Here is a 26,420-nt window from a genome sequence, read left to right on the forward strand (position 1 = left end):
CTGTTAATAAAATCATTACAAAATTGTTAACTTTTATGTAAACACTTATGTGTATTATGTAATAATATGGTGTTTCAAAAATGATAACTAATGTTAGGTTTAAATAAAATAATAATTTACCTTTGAGAAGTAGGAATAATTATAATCAAATCGAGAGAACAAAAATAAAAATAAAAAAACCTTTCGACTTCATTCTAAATAAAGATTCGAGGACGTGGTACAACATTAATCTTTGTTTATGCCACATCGTATTATTACGTAACACACATCATAGTTTACATGACATCTAATAATTTTTTTAAAAGATTTTATTAACATGAGCCATGATTAGTATGTAACTGTAGTTCATGAGGAAATTAGAACATTCAAAAGTTTAGAGACCAGTTTAGAATGAGGGTAATAGTTTGGAATGAAATTGGAATATTCAAAAGTTCAGGGGCCAATTTATGATGAGAGTCATAGTTTGAGGATGAAATTAAAACATCTAAAATTTTAAAGATCAATTTAAAATGAGAATAATTGGTTTGAGGACATATGATGCAATTAACTCTTGTGATTATACTAGTGCAACCCAATTCAGGTGAGCGTGAACTTCAATGCTGAAATGAAGAAATTGGTAATTAGAAACAACTGATTACAAAATAATTCAGAAACAGAGGTTCAACTTCTGGAGTAAGGAAATTATGCAGTGCTATTGTATCCTTTGCTTTCTTTACTTGAAGGTTGATATTCCTCCATTTACATATTCTTTTCTATTTTGAAAATGGTTCGGTAACAAGCAATGCAAAGTTTCCCTGCAAAGCATATGTGCCCTTAAATAAGCAAACTGAGCCTTACAAAGCATTGCTACAAAATGCTTTGAAGTAAGCCTTTCTGAAATTAGTTTTTTAAAGCCATTTTCTAATGGATTAATTCCCTAATTAGCCCCTTAATTATACCCGATTTTCACTTAGGTACTTCAAGTTTCAATACCACTTATAATAAGGAAAAAACCTTAAATTGTTTAAAAGCCTATTATGATATTGTTACATGCTACCTATATTATTCAGATTTTTCATTTTTTACATGCTTTTGATATATATTCAAATAATAATACATAATTATACTCATATATATTCATATTTGTCACTCGTCTTTAAACCCGTATTTTATAAATTAAAAATAACCATGCAATATGAGGTTAAAAAAGTGTCTTTTCCTTTCCTTAACGGTAAAGCTTGGTATTGTATGTAGGATTAGGTTGGTACATACCTTTCAATCCCCAAGCTTTGAATTATTTTAAGATCAAATCGGATATGGGAAGTTTCTTTCAATATTTTGCTTATTAGTATAACAATCTCAACCTCAACGACTGTCAATGGCAACTCAAAGTCTCTTTCAGTATTTTGCTTACAAGCTTTGACATATCAAAGACTCCTTTGCAATTCTTTTTCCTAATCAGCTTCATTCTCTTGTTCTTAACAAATTGCCATAATTCACCTCTTTTTTAAAGCTTATATAAATAACTAATATGCTTCACCTTCATGTCTCACATCCATACAAGCATTGACATTTTCAAAGTTTTAGCTTGGCTCGAATGGAAATCGGTGGCGATTCCTTTTCAAAAACGACCCTTTTTCGTTGGTTTCATTGCGTTCATTACTTTTCCGGCAGAAGCTGCTGTGAGGAAGTACCAGTTTGATGTGAGTCAACTAAAAAATGGACGTTTCATTTGTTTAAATTGTGATTTCGACTTGGAAATGATGTGTTTTTGAACAGATTCGAGTGAAGAATGTTAGCAGACTGTGCCATGCAAAGCCGATTGTGACGGTTAACGGAAGGTTTCCAGGGCCTACAATATATGCTACTGAGGGAGATAGAGTTATTGTCAATGTTACGAACTATGCAAAATATAACAGTCGATTCACTGGTAGGATTTTAATAAATTATATGCAGAAAACAAATTGAAACAAAGATTTCTTATAACGTTGTTTGATGATCTGTTTAGGCATGGATTGAAGCAATATCGAAACGGTTGGGCGGATGGACCGGCTTACATAACGCAGTGTCCGATTCAGACTGGGAATAGCTACGCTTATGACTTCAATGTAACAGGACAAAGAGGAACTTTATGGTGGCATGCACACATTCTTTGGCTAAGGGCTACAGTGTATGGAGCCATTGTCATCATGCCGAAACCAGGAACGCTGTTTCCGTTCCCGAAGCCGAATATGGAACAGATTGTTGTATTAGGTCTGTTCTAAAGTCTATCTTTTCCAATTGTTTTTATAAGTTCCTTGTTGTGAAGATGATATGATGGTGAAAACTGTGTTCGTGGTGCAGGGGAATGGTGGCACAAAGATGTTGAAGAGATTGTCAAGCAAGGAAGTAATATGGGATTGCCACCAAACATGTCGGATGCACACACTATCAATGGGAAACCCGGACCGCTTTTTCCATGTTCCGAGAAACGTAAGCCGAAATTCAAAGAAACTTTTGTCGAAAAACATGTTTTTACATGCAATGCTCAGTGTTCAATCCTGAATGTTTATGTTTTTCAGATACATTTGCGATGGAAGTCGAATCCGGGAAAATGTACCTGCTAAGAATTGTTAACGCTGCCCTCAACGATGAGCTTTTCTTTGCGATAGCAGGTCACAACATGACAGTAGTTGAGGTCGATGCGGTTTATACAAAGCCGTTTGTCACTCAAGTAATACTAATTGCACCGGGGCAAACTACGAACGTTCTCGTTCGAGCCGACCAATCCCCTGGCAGATATTTCATGGCTGCTAGGCCTTTCATGGATGCTCCACTTCCTGTAGACAACAAAACAGCTACAGGGATATTCCAATACAAAGGAATCCCCAACACTGTTCTTCCTACTCTTCCCCAATGACCAGCTCCCAACGACACAGATTTCGTTTTGAGTTACAACAAAAACCTGAAGAGCTTGAACTCTGCAAATTTTCCCGCAAATGTGCCCATTAAAGTTGACCGAAAACTATTCTACACGGTCGGTTTGGGCAAAGATCCTTGCCCGACATGCGTTAACGGAACGAGAATCTTAGCCTCATTGAACAATATTTCCTTCGTGATGCCTAAAATCGGACTTCTCCAAGCTCATTACTTCAACAGTAGTGGAGTTTTTAGAATCGATTTCCCTGATAAACCTCTTAAGCCATTTAACTACACTGGTGCACCTTTGACAGCTAATCTTGGCACTGCACATGGGACAAGGCTTAGCAAGATTACCTTCAATTCTACAGTTGAGCTAGTGCTGCAAGACACTAATCTCCTTACAGTTGAGTCACATCCATTCCATCTTCATGGCTACAACTTCTTTGTAGTTGGAACCGGTATCGGAAACTTTGATCCTGTCAAAGATCCGGCTAAGTACAACTTGGTTGATCCTGTTGAAAGGAACACCGTCGGTGTTCCGACCGGGGGTTGGACCGCTATTCATTTTAGAGCAGACAATCCAGGTAATAAACTCAATCTGTTTTCTTTAAAATATTCATGTCTGATATAGAAAACATGGAATCGTGTTACATAAACTTTAATTTCTTTGGATTTTTCTGGTTTAGGTGTTTGGTTTATGCATTGTCATTTGGAGCTCCATACAGGATGGGGATTGAAAATGGCATTTGTGGTTGAAGATGGAAAGGGAGCTGATAAATTAATTCTGCCTCCACCCAAGGATTTGCCACCATGTTAAACTGTTGAAAAAGTTTCTCAAAGTTCGACAAAGACCAAGTTTGTGTATAAAATGTATCTTCTGCTTATATGCATGTGTGTATAAAGTATGCGTCTTCTGCAAAAGTTGCAGTACATACCTTGAGTAACAAAATTTAAGGGAAAAGATAGTAAATTTCTACTTGTTTTATACTCACAATTGTAATATGAGCTCCAAGAAAGGTTCAATGTTTTAGTTATGTAGCTTGAGTTGCAATCAATTATTGGAAAAGAAAAATATTATTTATTGTAGATTTCTTGTCAAACAATCTACCTCATCGAAGATTTCGTGTATTGAAAGAATGCACCGGTATAATAGGCGCTGGTGCCATGGTTTCCTTCGGGGCCATTTTGGAAGAAATATCAGAATACAAGAGAAACAAATGAAGTACTCGTAGGGTTCATCTTTGTTTAGCAGCGAAACATTCTTTCAAAAAATTATGAAGCTGAGATGAATATATGTTGGGAAAAGTCCGATAATGGTTGACGTGAGGAGATGTGCCAAAGTTGAAGGAAAATACTTTTACTCCCTTCTTTCTCAGCTTTTCGATACTCAACTCGATTGATTTATAGTTGACGATCTTATCAGCTGTGCTATAAAGATACAGCTGAGGACAGGGAGGAGGCTGCTCCATGACTGCATTGACAACTTTTCTTAACCTTCTGCATAATGAGGGATCAAATCTTTAGTAACATCAGCTAAAGAACTCAAGTTCATAAAAACAAAAACCCAAAGCTTGGATCTTATTAATTCCATTGCATGCTACTTAACTGAAATTCATAATTTTAGATAAAGATCAAAACTGAAATTCATAAGTCAAAAACTATACTTAACACCAAAGCATCAAAATTAGAACTCAAAGAATCAACATACAAAAAAAAAACCTTAGGATTAAAAGGGTCAGCTGCTCCTGAATCAATAATCACTCCTTTTATCTTCTCTCTCAATCCATCTCTTCTCTGAAAGCTATCAAGAAGTGAACCATATCTGCCCAAAAACAAAAAATACCCAAATTTACTTTCAACAATCAAAATTTAAAAAATGAAAAAAAACCCCTTAATTCATTAAACTTACATCAACCAGCCAGTGTTGCTAAAAGCATGGAAAATGAAGCACCTTTCACGACCATATTCCTCTTTCTCCAAAACCCACTTGGCCAACTCATTTCTCAATTCAGATATACGCTGCTCGAGCCTTACACCGAGATCAAACCATAGCAATTCCTTAACATCTACTACAAAAGTAACCGCATGGATTCCTCTTAAATTGTGCCATTCAACGTACCTCTTTAAATGCTTGGTTTTAGCCCCTAGCCATCCCAAAACAACCACTGTTACGACCTTATCTTTGCACCCAAAGGTTTCAGCTTTTCCATCGCCACTGATAACAACATCTGGCGCTTTGTTCCAAGCCACGACCTTGTCGTTTGCGTTGAAAGAAAAAGAATGAATGGGTTTTGCAGAAACTCTGAAATAGGCGTCGCTTTTTAGCCTTCGAGGGAGTTTGCGAAAATGGGTTATTGCAACTTTAGTGAGAAACGGTGATGTTGGAGGCGATTTGGTGATGATTGAAGAAGAACAGAGAGCGTTAGAGGAAGCAGCTCCCATGGTGGAAATTTTGAGCCGAGGATTTATAAAAGGGAAAGATTTATATATCGGCTGTTTCCGCATTGAAAGTATCTACAAAAGGAAACTCAAAGACACTGAGTAGTGTGTGCCGAGGGGATTAGAGAAGTATCTACTCGATCGAAAATATATTGGTTCGCTGATTTTACTAAGATTAAAAACGGGGTAAAACTATAATGTTAGTCACTGAACTTTTAGAATATATTTATTTTAGTCAGAAACGTGTTGAAACTTATATTATAACTATGTGCAAAGTCAAAAAAAATATTATTGTGTGATTTATTTTTAGAGTGGTATTAATATTATTTTTAATGAGTTTCAATTTTATTTTATTTTTTTTATAATAAATTCTATAAAATATTTTTTAAAAAGTTAATATTCAGTTGACTCCATATTATTAATTTTTTTTTTTACAAAAGCTAACAACATTTGACCATAAGAATTCTAATTCATCAAGGGGTTTAATCTTTGATTAAAGTTATTAAACATTTAATTCGCTTTCGTCACGGTCATTGTTGTCAGCTACTATTAGAAAATGTTGACATAAATCTTCTTCTCTAAAATCTTAATTTTCTAAATCGACATCCCTTGTAAAAGTTCAATTTTCATTAAACTATAAGATTGTCGATCAATTTAATTGTAATAATGTTTTATTTGGTCAAAAGATTAACATAGTTCATTTTTGAGTTGATCTGATTGTTAACAATGATGGATAAAAAAGTTTTAGTTTTCAGTTTTTATTGGATCGCATCCTCCTTTGGTCGTCGTTTCTATCGTCGTGCGGTAATTTCTTCGATTGAAGAGATCATCAAATAACTTCTTTTTCTCTTCTATTTTTTTTTCTTTTGGTTCAAATTCGCCGGAAAAATCTTTTAATCTCCTCACATCCTAAGTAAGTCTAATCAAAACTACAAGTCAAAACTTTTTTAACCATCATTATTAATCGTCGGATCAACTTGAAACCAAACTATGCTAATCTCATAGCCAAACAAATTCTTCCCGCCAATGAGATTGATTGATTATCACTCCATTCATTGAAAATTTAATCTTGACGGCAGCTATAAATTTAGAACCTTAGGGTTTTCTTACAAGAAGATTTTAACGTGTCGTATTAGCATTTCTTAATGGTAGATAATGATAATGACTAAAATGAAAATAAATTAAAAGTTCAGTGACTATAATATAATTTTTAAAAGTTTGATGACCAAAATAAAAATATCTTAAAATTTTAATGACTACTAATGTTGTTTACCCTTAAAAATAAAAGGTTAAACTTTGACCTTGTTCTTGTTTTAGTCACTTAGTTTTAATATTGTTTAATTTAATCACTCTACTTTTGAATTGTTCATGTTTTAGTCATTTAGACCTTAAATAATAAATAGTAGGGTGACGTGGATTGTTTTTGTTGATACAAAAAACACCTATCATCCATTTTTTTCATTTCATAATCTTTTGTTTTAGTTTTTTTCCTCATGTCACATTATTGTTGAAACCATCATACTTCAACATCTTCTCTGATCATTCTACATACCGACGAAATTGTTTCAACGTCTCCTACTATTCTATTAGATGAATCTCTCTTAAAAACTCGTAAACTTCAATCCAAACTTTAAAGGGAAATGACTTTAATCTATAATCTCCACTGTCTAATCAACATGGAATTACAATATATTGTTCATCCCTTCATTATCCTTTTCAACATTAGGATTTAGAAAAAGACGTTTTAACACCACAAAATTAAAGAGAATCCCAAAAATTATATTAAAATTTTGAGAAGGAATATTACAAAGGTATTTTCATAAATTTAAACGAACTTTTGATACTTTTTCATAGCTTAATAAAATAGATGCCCTATCACAATGGGTTTAAATTATTAATGATAAAGTGATCAAAGTACGAACAATTTAAAATTTGAGTGATCAGGTTAAAAGAAATTAAATTAGGTTATAAAAACAATAATACAATCAAAATTGAGTAATGAAAAGTGTAATTTTATGTAATAAAAAAATCAAAAATAATAAAGTTTTCATTTTTCAATGTTTATTTTGGGTCGAATTTGAAAGGTTAATGAAGAACCAATAATTAATAGGTCTAGTGGATGGGACGAGATACTAAAATCCATAAAAAAAAGTTAGAGGTCTAAATATTAAAGTTTGTAAATAAAACAAATTAAGTTGAAATGATTTTCGTCTTTATAATATCTAATTCAAATTAATCGATAGAGAAATAAAATATAACTAATTATAAAAAGAAAAGTCATACTCCAAACAGATTTGCCATTAATGATAAACGAACCTTTTACCATAAGTTTCCCTGACAATATTACTTTATCGCATTGTCAAATCCAGTTTTGCCTAACTGAAAAAAAGGTTGAAGTTAAGGATGCCGATCCTTATCTGATTCACCATCGAAAAATAATATATATAGAGATTGAATAGTAATTCAATTGATATTGTTCTTGTTGTAAAAATTTTAGATCAAAGTATTCATTTGGTTACTTAAATTCTAAGTTACTTTGATTTTGGTCACTTAAGGAAAAATATTTCAATTTAATTATCCCTGTAAAAAATTCATTTTGGTCACTATTTTTTTAATTTTAATCACTCGTTGTTAAATCACTTCGCGGATAATGACACGGTCTTTGACCAAATAAATACTCATCACAAAAAACACAATTTTATACATCTTCAACCTTTGATAACCTCTTTTTGCAGTCAATTCCATCGTCTGTTATCACAGTTCTAATCGATTAGAAAAATAATAAAAATACCTAAAGATTTGTATTTCAAAATCTATAGAAAAATTGAGATTCAAAATACCAATAATTTTCAAAAGAATATATACATATATGTGTATAAGAAAAAATATATAAAGCTAAAAAATTACCAAATCAATTACCGAAATATGAGAGTTAAAGCAAATCACCATAATTAATTAGACATGCTATGAAATTAAGGAAAAATCACAGAAAATTAAAAAGCAACGTAATTATTAAATTCCATTCGTAAGGATTTTCTGATACCATCAACATTGTTATATTAGCAGATGAAGTGGGTTAAGAACGAAAATAGATAAATATGATTGTTCAAATAGTGTAGTAACTTGACTGAAACTATTATAATAGACAATTGGGTTGGCTAGGAAATAAAACTAACAAGATGTTGAAGAGGGCTCAAATAGATTTTATTGCGATGGATCAAGGTATTTTTTTTAAATACTTGTTAGAATATTATAGATTTAATTGATATTATGTAATATATTATAAGATTCAGTTACACAATATAATATTTTCTAATTTTGCATTGATTTAGGACGATTAGAGAGCATGAATCATGATAATTTTAGAAAGTATAATATATTTCGATTTGTTGAAAATTTTAACTGATCATATAATTAAAAAATATCTCGACAAATTGATTATAGAAATTACTTTTAATAGTAATTTATGATAACATCTCTGTTAATTTAAAGTAATAACTGGACATTTTCAGCAATTGATTAAATATTTTAGTATTCATATGAATAATTTATCAATATATTACTTAGATATAATACATCTTATAAACAAATCTTATATTTATTGTCTACAATTTCTATTCCCAATAATTCTTTATTGCCGCTACTTTAACCACTATTACCTAAAAATAACACTAACAAAAATGATCGTTATAATATATACGGATTTTGACAGCCATCTTCCAACACTTTGGAGACATCTCACATATATATATAGAACTCGAAAACCCGAAATTGTCCCTTATAATAAAGGTTAAGTCCGACATTTCATTGCCAGCGTGGCATCTAGGAATAGCCAAAAGCAAATTCCTTCGTTCGAATCAGTTGCGGGGACATCTCTTTACTTCGCGCGCTCTAATCTGATCCGGTTCTCTCTCGACGCGCCACCGCTCCATCACTATCTCCGCCGCTCAGATCCCGGCTGTTTCTTCTATAAGTACATATAAGGTTATGAATCTCCTTCCTTTTTATAGATATGGAATTCTTTTTGTTTGGTTTTAGGTTTGTCGGGTTTTTTCCCTCCTTTTCCCTCCGTTTCTGGAATTAGCTACTCTTAATAGCTTTGTTATATTACGGAGGCATTGTGTTTTCCTTCTTCCATTCCTTAAAACGTCTGTGCTTTACAATTTATTTTTTCATTTTTTGGATTCATCAAATAGTGAACGTGAATTTTCTTTATTTTTCTATTCTGTTTGGTTGCTGTTAAAATCAAGAGGAATGCTCATGCTTTTCACTTTAGCTGTTTCTAATAGCACAGGTTTTCGATTCACTTTTTCATTTACTCGTGCTTATATAGAGATTTTATATATTTAATGCAATGCAACATTTAATTTAGCTATATGATTTTCAAAACCAGCCTTTAGTTTTTTTTTCTGAGAAAACTATTGTAACAATATTGCTGTAACCCCCAGACCGATGCAGGTAGCCCGATCCGATCCAGGAAGTCACATTAGGGCCACCGGAGCGACCCACTGTAAGAATAGCGGAAAATTTAAATCTTTTTATCCGAACATGTAAACTTATAAAATCATTTGTCACTATTTAAAAATAAAACATATTTCCCAGACTCGTATATAAATCAAAATACAATTACATGCCCCCTATTCACATGTACCATACTCTACTACAACGCCGGAAAAACTCCCTTACTGAAGTCGATAGATGCACTGGTACAATTCTTTTAACCTGAAAAGGTGAGTAATAGAGTGAGCTTCAAAAAGCTCAGTAATACAGAACTACCAGATGATGCTGAAAAACGTGCAGATACAGATAAACATATTTTCCTTATTGGTTCAGATATTTACAGATCTTTATGTTGAGCTGAGGTTCATTGATATCGCATGTAGTAACAAATAGTATTCATTTCAGATGGAAATATTTCGGATGTCTAGGTTCAGGAGATCAGAACAGGTTTTCTAGTGTGTTCCCAAAAATCATGTAACTTTTCAGATCTTTTTTTAAAAACATATATATATATATACCCCCATCCAACAAGTCCAAGTTGTGTAGGTTCCCCAGAACCATACACCCACCATCAAGTCCAGTTGGCCCTGAGCACACAGCCGAGGAACCGGTAAATAAGGCCCTGAGCACACAGCCGAGGAGCCTCCAGGAATACTTCCTCCAACATTACCCCCCAAGTAAGATATGTCCGTCCGTAAAAAGATATATCAAAAATCAAAACATAAATCAGGTCAAGTATCATATCAGAAATCAGGTCAAGTAACAGATCAGAATCCAAGTCAGATATCATATCAGAATCCATGTCAAGTATCAAATCAGAAATCAAATCGAAAATCAGGTAAAATATTCATGTGAGTAGGGAACACACCAGAATTTACAGATAGTATTCAAAGATATTGGATAATCTTAACAAGTAGGGGAACACGGATCTTTAGTATACCGATAGAATATCGGAATTATGAATCACTATTGGAAGAGTTCAATAACTGACAGAATCATCAGTTATTCAGAAAGTGACTTGAGCTGATAAGGAAGAAATGAAGGTTCAGGACATTTATATTATCTATCGATTGATCGAATTATCGGACAACTCTTAGATGAATAGTTTCCAGAACTAATGACTGTCGATTGGTCAATTCATTGTTCTTCCAGGGTATTTACTCTTTAATACCACAATTCTTGTCCATAGACCATTTTCGGAATCATTGTTGAATAGATCTTCCAATGTCTTTATTTCATTTCCACACTTCTACAATATCATGAAATGCTGACGTACTTGATTAATTTGTTCAAACTCATTGTAATTGTACACTACGTAAACTCATCAGAGTTTCCAGACTTATCCAAGTCACTTACTAAATCCTCAGTCATTGAAGTTACCTATTTCATTAGCAGTCATCTCTATTCCAGTTACTTCAGGATTTTCCAGAGTAATTCAAACGTTCCTGAATTTCAGATACATGTTGTACTTCCATTCCATTCAATTTGGTCTTCATGGTTGATTGTCGAACAAACGTCCAATTCTTAGTACTGAATACAATCTAAAGCCGAGTTGAATACTTCCAAAATTTATCATCGAGCCAAACTTGAGAAGATGAACACATGTTCCAGTAATATCTATGTCATTCAGGTATTGACATAGCTTTAGGGTTGATCTATTCACTTGAATTGTTTTCCATTACCTTTAAAGGTAGTCCAATACTTATCTTACTTGGATTCCTTAATTAATCCAAGACATTTACTTAATTTAGGCCATAAGGGTATTTGGTAATTTTGATGTTCAGTTTTATTCCATTCATTTCAGAGCTCGAGGATATTCAATCATTCCTGAGCTTGGTGATATTCTTGGGTCATTTCTATTACAGGGGTATTTGGTCATTTTATAGATTCACGGTATTTCAATCTTTTCCTTCCATCCGATCTTATTATTTAATTCAATCTTATCATTTACTTCAGTCATTTCGAACAATTCTGACAGCAGAATACCCCGATAAATTACTCTTCCAGTATTTACTCATTATTCGAATATTTTCAGGTCAAGTGTCTTCTCAGACTTTACAAACGGAATATCATAAATTTTCCTGCACTAAGTCGGGATCTTAACAATTAAATCCGTACTTAATCGAGTTAAGTACGAATCCTCTAAGTATTTTCTCATTCAGAGTCATCTCAGACTATTCTACCTCTTAAGGGCATTTCCGTAATTTCTTAACCAGATAAGTTCGATATTAGCTCTTAACGAAAATAATATAATTTAGAGATCCTATGATAATTGCTTTCTTGAACAATCTCTGATCTTGAAATAATTCCCTTAACACTTCTAGTATCTTGCATAAACCCTCTGGGGTTAAAAACCGGTTATCCATAATGTCTACGTATAACTATCATTTTTATGCACATCAATATTTTTATCAGATCAATATGTCTGTAAAATCCTCTTATCTAACTTCCATATTCCAATCTTGTCTTTTTATAACACAAGGGTATTTTCGTAATTTTACCCTACCGGAGTATTTTCATAAATTCACATCCAAATGCCTTTAACATTTAACCTTTGATGAAATAAATTATAAGTTACAGATCCAGGTTGATTTCTTTACCACTAAGCACATAACTTGTAATTTAATTCTAGCAATCCCTTAATTTCTTATAAAAGTCATCTGAACCATAATCAATTACTGAACCTTTTTACCGTATTCAGATCGAGTGTAGAACTTCATTAATTACACATATGAGACCAAACATTTCCATTCATGCATTTACCAATACCAACATGTTCTATAAAGCATAAAGAGGTAGTAAAGTATTACCTCGATTTCCGTGCAATATCGATCGACCATAAAAATTCCATTCGAATGCCTTTGATCTTCAATTCAACTTCCAATAATTCCTCAGATACATATCAACATAAATTATATCAGAAACGGAGCTTAATTACGATAAACGGATCGAATCGGGTGATAAATCAGTGAAAGACGGCTTACCGGGATCGAATTTGGCGAAACGGACTTCGGATTCGGATTCAGGACGTCGAAAGCATAAAATATGACTTTTCAAAAATTTGGAATTTTCGGTCAAAATCAAAGTCAACGGGTTTGACCGGCAATTTCGAGACCTTCGGGTTCGAATTTCGAAAAACGGACAGCGGAATCGGATTTGGAACGTCGAAAAATGTCAGGATAGGTATACTCGGTCGAAGTCAAAGGTCGTTTAATGCCCGATCAAAGCCGGTCAAAGTTTTGGTCAACAGTGGTCAACTTCGGTCAACGGTCAACGGGTCAACGGGTCGGGTCGGGTAAACGGGTCGGGTAAACGGGTCGGGTCGGGTCAACGGGTCGGGTCGGGTTGTGACCGGTCAAACCGGTCAAAACAGTTTCAAAACCGGTCAAACCCGATCACTTTTCCCTTCCCCACGCGCAGTGGCGGCGCGTGAACAGTGATAAAATCCCGGAAAAATTTCTAAAAAATTATTTTGAGCGATTTCGAGATACTTACAAAGCTCGGTTCACAATTTTGAACGGCGGAGAGCTCGATTTCAACAAATTGGAAACTTTAACCGCTTCACCTCCACACGCGCCTCCGCCGTCGGAGAAAATGGAGGACACCGGTGGACTCGGAACGGCACAAGGAACACGATGGTGCGGGAGGTGTCGTAAACGGATGACCCGATCGTTGTGAATCGATGAAAAACCAACTAAAACCGAGTTATTACCGACGATACTTCCGACTGAAATTAACGACGAACGGAGATGATTCACGACGAAAGGTTTGAGGGGTTTTGTTCCTCGGTTGACAACGAACACGATGGTGGTTTCGGCTCGTCGATCGGAGGTCGGACGACGAGTAGATCAGAGTTCGAAGTAGGGAGAACGGGAGAGGAAAACTGGAAAATTTTCCGCTGAACCTGCGCACGGGGAACTTATAATTCAACATATATAAAAATTGGTTAAATCATGACTTTAGCCACTGAACTTCATGAATTTCTTAAAACGGTCTGCCATCTTTGAAATCTGACAATTTAATCCCCAAATTTCTTCCAAATACCAATTAAATCCACCACTTTATAATTTCTTAATTTTAGCCCCTAAATTAGGGTGTTACAATTTCTGAATTATTGGATTAAGATTTTTGGCTTTAGGAATTTTATGGTTGATATTTAGCTTACAGTCTCAATTAGAGGCAAGAGGAAATTGTTCACTGCCTCATTTGATTAGATATGCATTAACACAAGGAAAATTTATTAATTAATAAGTCTTGAAGTAATTTGTCATAGAATTAGTACAAATTTAAACTTGAAATTAGAAAAAAATTAAAAAAAATATTTTTTTTTCTAATTTCAAGTTTAAATTTGTACTTGAAATTAGAAAGATATTAAAAACTCTAGCAAAAAGTAAGACTTCTTCAAAATAAGCAAAAATATTTTCCTTCCCTTTGTTCAAACTAAGTCATGTGAGTGGCTAATAATTACCAAGTGAAATTAACTTATTACTTACTCGTATATACTAAAATGAGTTGAAAAATTAATACCGTAACCCAAATAGAGCGAATGGGTATTGAAATTTGAAGTGTAAAGTTATCCCTTAGCAGGCAGGAGTAAAATAAAGAGATTTTCATATTTTCTTTTGAAACTACATATTTTGACCCTTCTTTAAATTCTTATTTAATTTTAGTGGTGTCAAAAGAGAAAAAGCTACAATAAAAAATTGGTGTTATATACCTGTATAAATTCAGATTTTCTAGTGGGCCAGTGTGCCACTTCTGGGTATCCGAGTTCATGGAAAGTATGATGTTCCCAAATGTAGCAACAATGAGATTTTTGTGTTTCACCTTCCTTTAGGTTCTCCTAGGAAAATGATACATACGGCTTCGTAACTTGTGTTTTTGTTTGTTTGATCAGACAGAGCCATGCCAACATTTACTACTGTAGCTGCTTTGGATAGGTTGTTAGAATCTAGAGATTCTAAATCTGTTGATAGGTCTGGCTTTTATTCAAAACCACCTCCCTCTCCTAACTCAAAGCTTCGGAGGAGGAACAGTAGTACATCAGCAACAGAATGGAAGGTTAACCGCCCCCAAATTTCACCTGTTCTGTATGCTACTCCTGAAACAACTCAACTACCTGATTCACCATCCCTTTTCACTCCTCCTTACATCATAAATCATAAGCGCCATGGGCCTTCCCTTTCAAGGACCTCTTCTGACGTAATATCTCGGAGACGAACCCTTGAAGAAGATGAGTTTACCAAAGCAAAGCTGGCAGAACCTAAATCTGTTGATTTTTCAAAGGATAGTTCTGTTACTTTTAGCATTCATGAACCTAATAAAGAGAAACATCGAAATGATATCGATAAAGGCCCTGTCAATGTGGAGCAGGCAAATGTACATGGTGGCTCCATTCAAGATGAACACATGGATGGTGCTCATGATGGTAAATTTGGGATCAGTAATGGAGAAGTTGGAAGCTGCCTAATGAGTGATGCTTCGGCCGTGGATGGTGCTCTGTCGAAGGTCGGATCAGTGAACTCAGTCAGATCGGGTGATAATGAAGATTTCTTTGATCCTAACGAAACAGCAAGCGCCACCAGTACTACTGAGGGGGATCATACTGTGGCAGAAGTTGCTGCAAAATCTGCTAAGTCAGGGATAGATTTTTATGATGCATGTGACGGTATGTAGAGTGTTATTTTTAGCTCTATGTAATGTTCATGTGTGATGCATATCTATTAATATAGGTGATAAAATTTTAAAAACTTGATATGTATACTAGGAGCATGGTAGTATGAATTGTGCTGGCTTTCTTCTTTTGTCTCTATGGTATTTTTTACAGGATAACAATGAAAGATTTAACATATTCCTTCCATTTTTTATTTGCCCATGTTCATGTATGCATATTTCATTTCTGTCCTGTTTTGTCTTTTAATAGGAGACACTGTTTTTTAACTAATGCGAAATATGAAAACCTTTTTCCCATAGCCATTTGCTTGGTATTGGATTAGACAACTAATATGATGATTTTGTTGTCTTTTTGGCTAGCTTACCTTGATTTCTTGTTTCCTCCTGAATTATCCTCAGCGAGCGCACCGCAATCTGCAGTTCGCGACATCGAAGCTGAACTGCATGAAATAAAATCAAGTTTACTTGTGGAGATGGGGAAGAGGAAACAGGCAGAAGAAGCTTTGAACAATATACAATGCAAGTGGAAAACAATGAGGCAAGAGTTGGCTGTTGTGGGATTGTCACTGCCCGCGGATCTGTTCGATGTGACAGAGGATGAGCTGTTGAAACCAGTTGAAGAACTGAGGCAGCAAGAGAGTGTTACACGACTTGTATCTTTATCCGTGGGAAGAGGCATTGCGAGTGCAGAGATGGGGATGGAGATGGAATCTCAAATTCAATCAAAGAACTTCGAAATGGCGCGATTGTTGGACCGGCTACATTATTACGAGGCTGTGAATCGGGAAATGTGTCGGAGGAACCAAGAAGTTATAGGTGATAGTTCTCTATATATATATATATGTTTACATGATTTGTTTTCTGATTTTTGGAATTTAGCATTGTTTTGTTATAGAGATGGCACGGCGTGATAGACAAAGGAAGAAAAGATGGCAGAGATGGGTGTGGGGTTCCATAGCCACTGCAATTACCCTGGGCACGGTGACCTTGGCATGGTCTTACCTCCCAACAGAAAAAGGATTATCGACATCTTCTGCTGGCATTCCTCGTGCTTCTGATAATGATGATACAGCAACCACTAAGTGAGATAAATCTATTGTGATAACTGAACCCAAGTGCTGGTTTGTGTAGTCACTCGGTTAAAGGTGACATTAAGCAGTTTTGAAGTTCGAATCCAAATAACAGCCTCCTTTCCACCAAGGAAAGAAAAAAAAAAAAGGAGGAACATAATCATGGTCTGTCATGGTAGCCAGAGAATAAGATGCCTACATTCTTCCCTGTAATAATTATATAGCAATATTATTAAAAAATAATGATTATTTTGAAACTTTAAGACATTATTTATTGGTAAAAATAAAGTCTTAAAGCTTTGAATAATAAAATTATAATTTTATATTCTACTAAATTAAACCGTTAAAATGATATATAATATGCTCAAAATGATTAGTGATAATTGAGAAATTAATGCTCAAAGTAAATTATATAAAAATATTGTTGGGGAAAATGTGGCATCTTAAAACACTTTCATGTCACATTGGAAGAGTACACCGTTTGAAAAGTGTTTATAAATGAATATGCAAGTTAAAAGTGTTTATATGCGAAGGTTCTCTCTTGCACGCAGTTTGGAAAGTGTTTTTTTTATCGTGCTCCATACCTCAGTCGAAATCTCAGCCCCAACAATAAAAACTTTGAATTCCTCGTTCTATACAACATCACCATTCTCAAGAGTAACCGTTTCTGAATGTGGGCTGATCGCGCCTGTGAGCAACTTCTCCAGCCGATAACTCCGCACAGCCAGCAACACTTGCTGTTCCACAACAAGAAATTAAAGTCATCTAGAATCACAGTAATCCTTTTGTTGTTGAATATATTGTGAGCTTTTCCCGTCAAATCTTGATCAACTGCAGCATCACTAGTAGACGCAGAGTTACGCTGAGCATCGTCAACTCGAACACAACGATGTAGGAAACTAGATCAAAGCAAAAATTACCACAAGAACAAGCAGACCTCTACCGAATGCAGGATTAAAAGCGATCGATGCCATGTTGAACTTTGCACAAGAACTAGGGTCTCTTGATATACGCAGAATGGACTTTGAAGTAAAACAACTCCCTTGTGCTTTAACGAAAACTGTATTACAATCTTAATCACACTTAATGAACAAGCTCATGCATTTATCGTGCCAAGCTAGCTTCCTCACCATGCAACCACTCTACCGTTGAAACTGCTTAAGAGATTCTCAAACAACCCTAACCGCTTAACAGACTCCTTCAACTAACTCCCACTTAGCTCATACGTCAACATATATGGATTAAACCTAGTGCTAAGGTTTTACACCTTGGAGTTGCGTCTGACACAACTGTTTCTCGTGTATCTGATATTGTTGGTCCTACTGGTGTGGTTTATGCAGTGGAATTTTCTCAAGGAAGTGGTCAAGACTTGGTTAACGTGACCATAAAACAAACAACGTTATATCTATCATTGAAGATGCTAGGCATCCGGCCAAATACAAGATTCTAGTTGCATGGTGGATACGATATTTTTCTGATTTTGCTCAGCCTGATCAGGCCAGGATTCTTGAATGCATCATTTTTCCTGAAAGCAGGGGGTCGGACTGAATTGTTCTCGAAAGGAGGGTGATTATAAGATATTATCTTTTCAGAATTTTCTTGAACAATTGATAATACACACCTTCTATATACAACTGCTCAAACTCACAGCTTTAGAAAGAGCAACATTCTCTTTACTACTAGGGCAACTTAATGAGTTTACAAGTAAGTACTTTTAAACATAAATCTTAAAACGAATAACCGACGTGAGAGTATAAAAAATAAATTATTATATAAATTGGTAGACGGTTGAATGATTATATTCAGCTAAGATTTTATAAAAATTGGAACCACTCTCAAGGTAAAAATGATCTTTCTTCATTAATGTTTTGTATGTTTATTTCGTGTATATATACTGTACCCATCCTTATTGTTTTTATCATCGCATCAAGAACTTTTTTTTTCTTCTTAAGAAAATTTTATCTACAATTATAAAAGAGAATTTGATTTTAAAATGTGTAAATTAGGGTTTCTCTAAAAACTAAGGTCCTCTTTAAAAAAATCAAATGTCAATCAAAATTACTATCCCGCGTGGCCGAAATGTGCCAGGTCAATCAGATTAACACTCCATATTAGCATTTAGTGTCAAATTTATAGTTATAAATTGATAACGTTAGTGACCGAATCTTTATTTTTAAAATATCAGCGATAGTAAATAAATTTACACAAAATTCAACGATCATTTATATAATTTACCCTATTTAAAACATTTTTTGGTCCAAAATGCTGCGTTTTGTCCATGCGAATATAATCAAAATTCAAGATTATCCAATTGCCTAAAATCGCGAAAATGCTGAACCAGTTCCAGTTAAGCTGCCTATCAACAAGCGGAGAGAACAGCAGCAAGACACGGGCGGCGGTAATGGAGCTAATCGCTATGCACATTTATACGGCGTTAGCCAAAGACTGTTTCTTAACGGCCAGAGATAGTAAGCCTTCTATTTTCCCTCACAACGTTCGAAATCGTCACAGAAAATCGCGGTTCAGACCCCAAGCTCGAAAAGCCAGTTCCAGGAGCTGGAATCCGAACAAGATTTCCAGTATATATTTCATCCAACAAGTACTTGAAACTTGAAAGAGATAATTCATTGAAGATTCACAAGAACTAGAAGAAGAAATAAGCGGTGACGATTCGTCTTTGAGCGAAAAGCCAGATAGGAACATGGCTTTGCTTGACGATTACGAGTTGGAAGAGCTTGATTTTTCCTCTCCAACTAACCATCGCAGCGGTTCGCAACCTTAGCTCATTGTTCCTCTTTTTGTTGTTGTTTAATTCTCTGTTTCTTTTTATTAAGTCTTTCAAAAAGGATATCGTTATTCTTTCCTCCTTGTAGATACGAAAGTAAAATCTAGCTTTCGTTATTTAAAAGCATATTGTTTTACAGTCGAAAAACACGTTCTCCTCTTTCATCTCTTTATCCAAAATGCAAAAAGTACCATAGTTCAAAAGATGGTAAGAGTGAGAACGGCTTGAATTTTTACGGATTAAGCTGAACTCCTTTTGTTGATCTAAGAACTCGTCAAAGATTAAGTTATCTATGTCTGTTTTATATCTTGATGGCGTGTCAAATACAGGGTATGTTGCTGTTCTGGGAAAACCCAATGTTGGAAAGAGCACACTTGCTAATCAAATGATAGGTCAGAAGTTGTCTATAGTCACGGATAAACCCCAAACCACCAGGCATCGAGTTCTTGGTATATGTTCAGGCCCAGAGTATCAGGTTTGAAGATTAGTTCTTTTGTTATAACTATTGTTTGCCATGCTTTTGGTCATATTTTTTGGTATTGTATGCTTGTAGCAATTTTTTTGTCTACTTCCTTGATGAGTTTGGGCAATCATGTTCCATTTCTAATATATATGATCCCGAGCATTACTTGCAGATGATACTGTATGATACTCCAGGTGTTATGAAGAAGAAAATGCACAAATTGGATTCTATGACGATGAAGAATGTCCGAAGTGCTGCCTTAAATGCTGATTGTGTACTTGTTTTTGTTGATGCGTGTAAAGTGCCTGAAAATGTATGCTTCATGGTTTTTACATTCTTTGTTAAACATTCTACCTTTTTCTAAGTTCAGTTTCTTACATCTAGATCAATGATGTGTTAGAAGAAGGCGTAGAAGATCTCAAGTGTACACTGCCCACACTACTGGTTTTGAATAAGAAAGATCTGATAAAACTCGGTGAAATAGCAAAAAAACTTGAGGTAAGGTTCTGCCGAGTTTTGTATGTGCTTTCGTGTTGAATTTTCTTAAAATTTAAGATGCACATTTGTCAATGTCACTTGTGGTTTGTTGAGAAATAAATGAACTTTTGTATTAACTGTCTGTTGGCAGATGTAGAATAAAGACTGAAAGCCATGGCTGTCCTGGCCAATTTTCATTCCAATGATTAGGGTATTTGTTTTACCTTGTCTCAAAAGGCTGTGTTCCTTGCAATTGAACTACCATGTAATATGCATTAATAATTATCTATTTAGTTTTTCTTGTTGTAGTCTAGTTTTTTTTTTGGAATTTATGTTGCATTAAATGAAACAAAGAAGACATGATTAGTCCAACATTGTCATAAATGTTGCTTAGACCCTTAACCATAGTTTTCAGAGGTGCGCTCAAAATATTTGGAGCAGTGACTTGACTTCCCCACATTGTTATCACCACCTAGCATGCGAGTTCAACTTTCACTCATTATATTGTTAAGTTGATTCCTTATGTCCTGCATTTTAGCATTAGTGGCTCTGTGAATTGGTCTTTGCCTTCAAGGTCGAGTTCCTAAATAGAAATCTTATGCCTTGCAGTGGTATGAGAAATTTACTGATGTCGACGAGGTCATACCTGTGAGTGCAAAGTATGTGCATGGGATAGAAGATGTCAAAGATTGGATCCTGTCAAAACTTCCTACTGGCCACCTTACTATCCAAAGGCATGTAGAAACTCAACAGATATATCTGCTTTTCTATTCCTCACCAGCTTATCTTTGAGAATGGAAAATGGTGGTATTTCTTGTTATCAGGAATGTTACCTTAATCTTGTCAAAATTTGAATTTATTTATTACTAAAATGAGAAATCATGTTATGGAATTAAGCTTTATCTAATATCTTTCAAAGCAAACAGTAGCAATTGATTTAGATACCTTTGTTTTGCTTATATTGAACTTAGTTTACTACAAATGTACCCAGACTCAAGTGGTGCTAGATTACAGTTGTGTTGTATACTTGAACCCTGTTAAGCAATAATGAGGATTGTTGATGTTCTGGACTAGTTGAAAGGGAAACATATTGTGAGCATAGTTTTGAAAGGGCATTCAGTTAAGCTTCTAACTCATATAAATTAGGGATATGATATGATTTCAAAGTTGCACTTATGTCAATAACCTAGGATTTTATTTGGCATCGTGCTAATTGTTGCCTCCCTTTAAAAGAAAATTTTGGCCCAACTTTTGGTGGGACTTAAAAAATGAACTGCTTCTTCATATGAACAGTGCTTGTTGTTTATGCATTTCCAGGAGATTGTAAGTGAACACCCAGAAAGGTTCTTTGTAGCTGAAATTATCAGAGAAAAGATATTTATGCAGTATCACAACGAGGTTCCTTATGCATGTCAGGTACGGACTATAGATATCAAGATTGCTAGAAAGATATAATCATCAATCCATCATCTGTACCTGACCAAACTGGATTTCATCTTCATTTTTTTTCCAGGTAAATGTGGTGAACTGCAAAACAAGGCCAAATGCAAAAGATTCATACAAGTAGAAATTGTTGTTGAAAAAGACTCCCAGAAAATCATCCTGATTGGAAAGGTAGGTATTATCCTGTGTTTTTCAGACATTTTGCAATTTGCTTGATTCATTTCAATTGTTTTTTGAGCTTGTTGAATATGTTTGAATAAAAAGAGTAAATTTCACCAGTGTTTGATATTTTCAAATCAACTAATTTAAAATATAACATCTAAATAATGTACACTTACATGTGCATGCATACATTCTAAGCCTTGCATTTGAATGCCTTGTTTCCTTTACTATTGAAGGGAGGGAAAGCTCTGAAAATACTTGCAACAACTGCTCGGCTTGAAATAGAATATTTCCTACAGAAGAAAGTCTTCCTCGAGGTGCGAACTTAAATCACTATGCTTCTCTTAAATTATAAATGGTGCAATGTGCCTGGTTTACTTTTTCTACAAGGTATTGTTTCTTTGGAGATCTAAAGACTGTTCCCACAACTGTCCTTTGAAAAAAGGCCCCCCGAAAAGGGATGTTAACCCTTATTTTTAAAGCCATAGTCCCAATCATTGGCTAGTCGAAACTAGATTGCATTTCTCCTGTTTTCGATTCCCAGTGTCATTGTTAATGCAAGGATTATCTCTGCTTTGAAGGTCTAAAAACCATTTTCCCAATTTGTTTTCCCCTTCAACACGGTCATTAACAGCATTTTCACTGTCATTGTAACTAAAATGTCTGCATTAAGGAAATTCATTGATCCCATTGATTTGATCAAGCATGGTTAGTAGTAGCCTGACATATCAATATGAAACAAAAAATTCTATATACAGATTGAAGTGGAAGTAAAAGAGAATTGGCGGCAAGATGAAGGGCTTTTGAAATATTATGGCTATGGAGGGTAAATTCGAGCACTATAACATCGTACCACATTTGGTACAGTTTTTTTTTTTGGGGTATAATTTTTAAGAGTAGTTTTATGAAAAATGTTTTGAATCAGTTTTGATTTATGTTGGGTTCTGAGTTAAATTTTGCAAAGTGATGAATTAAATTTTCATATGATTATTTTGTATATCTTTATTTTATCATGTTTTATATAAAAAGAAAAATTGATGTGATATAATGTTACGTATAATAAAATAAAAAATATATATATTTTATAAAAAACAGAAAGTTTAAATAATTTCATAAAAATGTAAAAAAATGTTAATTTTTTTTTATTTTTTTGAAATAAATAATCAGAATTGTATTTAAAAAATCCATAAAATATATTTTTATGAATTTTTTATACTTTTAGGATTTTTTTACAACTTTTTATATTTTAAATTTTCAGAATTTGAGATTTTTTAACTTATATAACAAATGATATTAGACCCGTAACATTTAAAAAAAATACAATTTGATAATGTGATAATAGAACGATAGTATAAATATTTAAAACTAGTAAAAAGTTATTCAAATATCAAAATTAATAATATAGTACAGTTACTAAAACTTTTAATAATATAGTACAGGTACTAAAACATGTATAAAGCCAATTATCAAAACTTGACGCATCTCTGCTTGAGAACTACGGTAAGAATGAAGGGTTTTAATTCAAGCTTGAAATACATAAGAAGATAATATTTCATAATTTCTTAAGAAGCAGAAGAAAAGTGATGGGGTTAATTTGTTGGTTGGCCATTTCTTGGTCCACCATTTTCGCATAATTGTTAAACAAGGTGTCTAAGTTTATCCCATCTCCAAAATGGTGGTAAAGCATGGATTCTTGGATTGCCCTCACCGTCATGGCCACTCCTGTGCTATAGCCGTCCCCACCTTTGACTTGTTTCTTGATCTCCAACATCTCCATCCTTTCTAATTCGAAGGAACCTTCTCTTCTCACTTCATCTTCTATTTCATTTCTTGATGCTGCATAAAAATGAACATCGTAACATTCGAGCTTTTCCTTTTCGATTTCTCCCTGCAAAAACAAATAAATAGAACATGTCAACAAGGAATATATGTGTATGTTTTGGGAATTTGCTAGTGAAAACATTAAACGAGATTAAGCCGAAAAATGATTTCTTAAAAAATCTCCAAAAATTTAGATAATTTTTAAGAGTGCCTACATGCATGAAGGATGGTAATTTCATTTGGATCTGATAGTTTCAACTTTGAACCCGACTCGACTTGATTGAGTTGGATTTTTTATTTTAAAAATTTGAATTTGGGTCGATTTTGTGGTTTTTAGGGTGTGGTAGGTTGAATATCGGATTTAGAGTAAAAAACTTGACCAAACCTAACATATTATAATTATGCTTTATATTTTAGGGATAATTGTAAAAATATCCCGATCTATTTTATTTTTCTTTAATTAGGTCCTTATTTTACCTAATAAAATTAAGGTATAAGGGTCACTTTTACTCCTGTAGTAGACTCAATTTATCATTCTTGTCCCTATCGTATCTTCGCATCAATTTAGCCATCAAGTTGTTTAATTGCTTTATTCTATACCTTATCCCCAACTTAAAACCCTAAATTAATAACCCTAAATATTAAATCATAACATCATAACCTTTAAACCCTAAACCTTAATCTCTAACTTAAAAGTGTCAATTTAAGGTTTCAAGTGAGGGGTATGATATAGAATGATATAATTGAGCAACTTTGAGGGTTAAATTTATACGAAAATACGACAGTGACGAAAATGATAAATTAGGTATGCTACATGGGCAAAAGTGATCCTTATACCTAAAATTAAATTACATATATAGCTTAGATCAGGATGGGTGCAAGTTTTAACCTAAAAATATCAATTCGGATTTCAAGTTGGGTGGAGTCCTATTAAACCTGCGTCCATTCTGATGCATATGGAGGGCTTTAATTTTTGGATCGGATTCAGATGAGTCAAAAATTCAACGTGACCGTTGCCATCCCTATAACTACATGATCGAGATGTTAGAAATCAGGGACCTGTGAAACTGATATGGCTAGACATTTTGAGAGAATTTCCCAAAAGAAAGAGTTTCCTCTATCGACATGTTCTTGGCCTATTCTTCCCAATGTAATGAGCACCATTCTTCCACCTGTGACAAGCTCCTCCGATCGTGATTTCAGGAACAATGAAATATCCTCCTGGAATTGATTCCAGTATGCTTGGGACACGCTTGGAGGGCTCGATTCTGATATGCAAACGCCTCCTTTGTTGATAGACTTTCCATGCTCATCGTAGAGCCCTGGAGGTACCTGCATGGCATGCACGCATATTGATAATTCAAGTTATGGTTTAGGTTCCTTTACTATTACTTAGATTGTGAGTACTTAAAGAATATTCGATCTCACGTTGTCTTATATATAAATTTTAGATTTTTAAGGGAAAAGAAAAAGAATCAAACCTTGGAGAGCCAGTGCAAGCTGTAAGAAGAATATATGAAGTGCAAGCAATTATTGGGAAACAGCCTTCCATAAAACGAACCAGGGCAACCTGCTATGAAAACAGCCGGACACCTTCCATTTCTGTCTTTCTTAAGGTCCCTATGGAAATCAGGCAAGGACTTAAACACCGAATTGAAGTCATTTGTGGGAAGATCATTTAGGAAAACTCGAAATTCGGGTAAGGGTCGAAACATTTTACGGCTACTTCCTTCGACAGCTCAACTATGTCTTTGATGAGTGACAAGGTGTTGGGTCCTGAAGAACACCCCAAATCAGCTATGCCAAGGCTCTTGGGATTAACTTCGTTGTAAAGTTGTTGTATTGTTTCCAAGGTTATGTGTTTCACCATATCTGAAGCTTTTTTCTGGTACAGGAAAAAAAACAGTCGAGATTATAGCACAAAGAAAATGGAAGAAAATGGTGAGAAAAATACAAGGGGAGGCCAAACCTGGAGAGACGAATTCTGGGCATAGCTAGTTTTGCCTACTCCTCCACTCATATGAAACACTTTCTCTAAATCCATGTTGGAAAAAGCTTGCTCTTGCTTCTTGATTTAGTCCCTTCTTAAAGCCGAAATTTAATGGTGAAAGCTTGTTTTTTAGGTAACTTATATATGGTACCACTAAAATTTAGACGGTGAATAATTTATATCATTTAACTTGTGATTTTTCTCAATTATGTAATTGAACTGTTAAATTTTATAATTGTATAAAATAACAGACATATAATCTTACATTAAAAATAATAAAATTTATTATAGGAAAAATTTTGACAATAAAATATAATAATCTAATTTTTTTTATAGATATGACTGTCTTCCTCCTATCATCGCTCAATCCATCTTAGATCGTGATAACGCATTAACTAAATGCGGCAGGTCCCCCACTGAAAAAAAGCAAAGGTTAACTCAGATTTTGTCAGTGGTGCTATTGATGGGACATCCATTCAAAGTTTTTTCATTAAAGCTTTGCTTTGCATGTAACGAAGAAACCAGAGGACTAAAGTCGTACTCTACTTTGTATGCCCCATCAATTTTTTGGGTCTAAGTCGGGAAAAAGTTCAGTGTTTTAAAAGTTCACGAAAATAGATTAAAGTTGACTTAATTATTCGTGGGTATTTTTGTTCTGTGTTAATCTAATATAAGATCGAGAAAAAATATTATTAAAAATATTAATATTTTTTAACA

At 34.3% G+C, this 26,420-nt stretch overlaps 2 protein-coding genes and 3 pseudogenes across 2 annotated transcripts; 3 read left to right on the forward strand and 2 right to left on the reverse strand.

Moving 5' to 3' along the window:
• Positions 1-1,576: 1,576 nt before the first annotated feature.
• LOC120125196 lies at positions 1,577-3,960 on the forward strand (annotated as a pseudogene).
• Positions 3,961-4,524: 564 nt separating this feature from the next.
• Positions 4,525-5,431, reverse strand: LOC120125197. Its single transcript, XM_039143679.1, has 2 exons — positions 4,790-5,431; positions 4,525-4,702 (listed from the first exon to the last, which is right to left on the reverse strand). Exons 1-2 carry the CDS (start codon positions 5,383-5,385, stop codon positions 4,525-4,527), a joined length of 774 nt encoding a protein of 257 aa, XP_038999610.1. The 5' UTR covers positions 5,386-5,431.
• Positions 5,432-9,189: 3,758 nt separating this feature from the next.
• LOC120125247 lies at positions 9,190-16,606 on the forward strand. The gene is made up of 4 exons (XM_039143727.1): positions 9,190-9,303; positions 14,721-15,487; positions 15,880-16,308; positions 16,388-16,606. Exons 2-4 carry the CDS (start codon positions 14,725-14,727, stop codon positions 16,576-16,578), a joined length of 1,383 nt encoding a protein of 460 aa, XP_038999658.1. The 5' UTR covers positions 9,190-9,303; positions 14,721-14,724; the 3' UTR covers positions 16,579-16,606.
• A 2,254-nt stretch (positions 16,607-18,860) lies between these two features.
• On the forward strand, positions 18,861-22,752 carry LOC120125210 (annotated as a pseudogene).
• Positions 22,075-25,774, reverse strand: LOC120125211 (annotated as a pseudogene).
• Positions 25,775-26,420: the final 646 nt, after the last annotated feature.

The sequence above is a fragment of the Hibiscus syriacus genome, unplaced genomic scaffold, assembly GCF_006381635.1.
Source record: "Hibiscus syriacus cultivar Baekdansim isolate YM2019G1 unplaced genomic scaffold, ASM638163v2 tig00110430_pilon, whole genome shotgun sequence".
NCBI classification, from domain to species: domain Eukaryota; kingdom Viridiplantae; phylum Streptophyta; class Magnoliopsida; order Malvales; family Malvaceae; genus Hibiscus; species Hibiscus syriacus.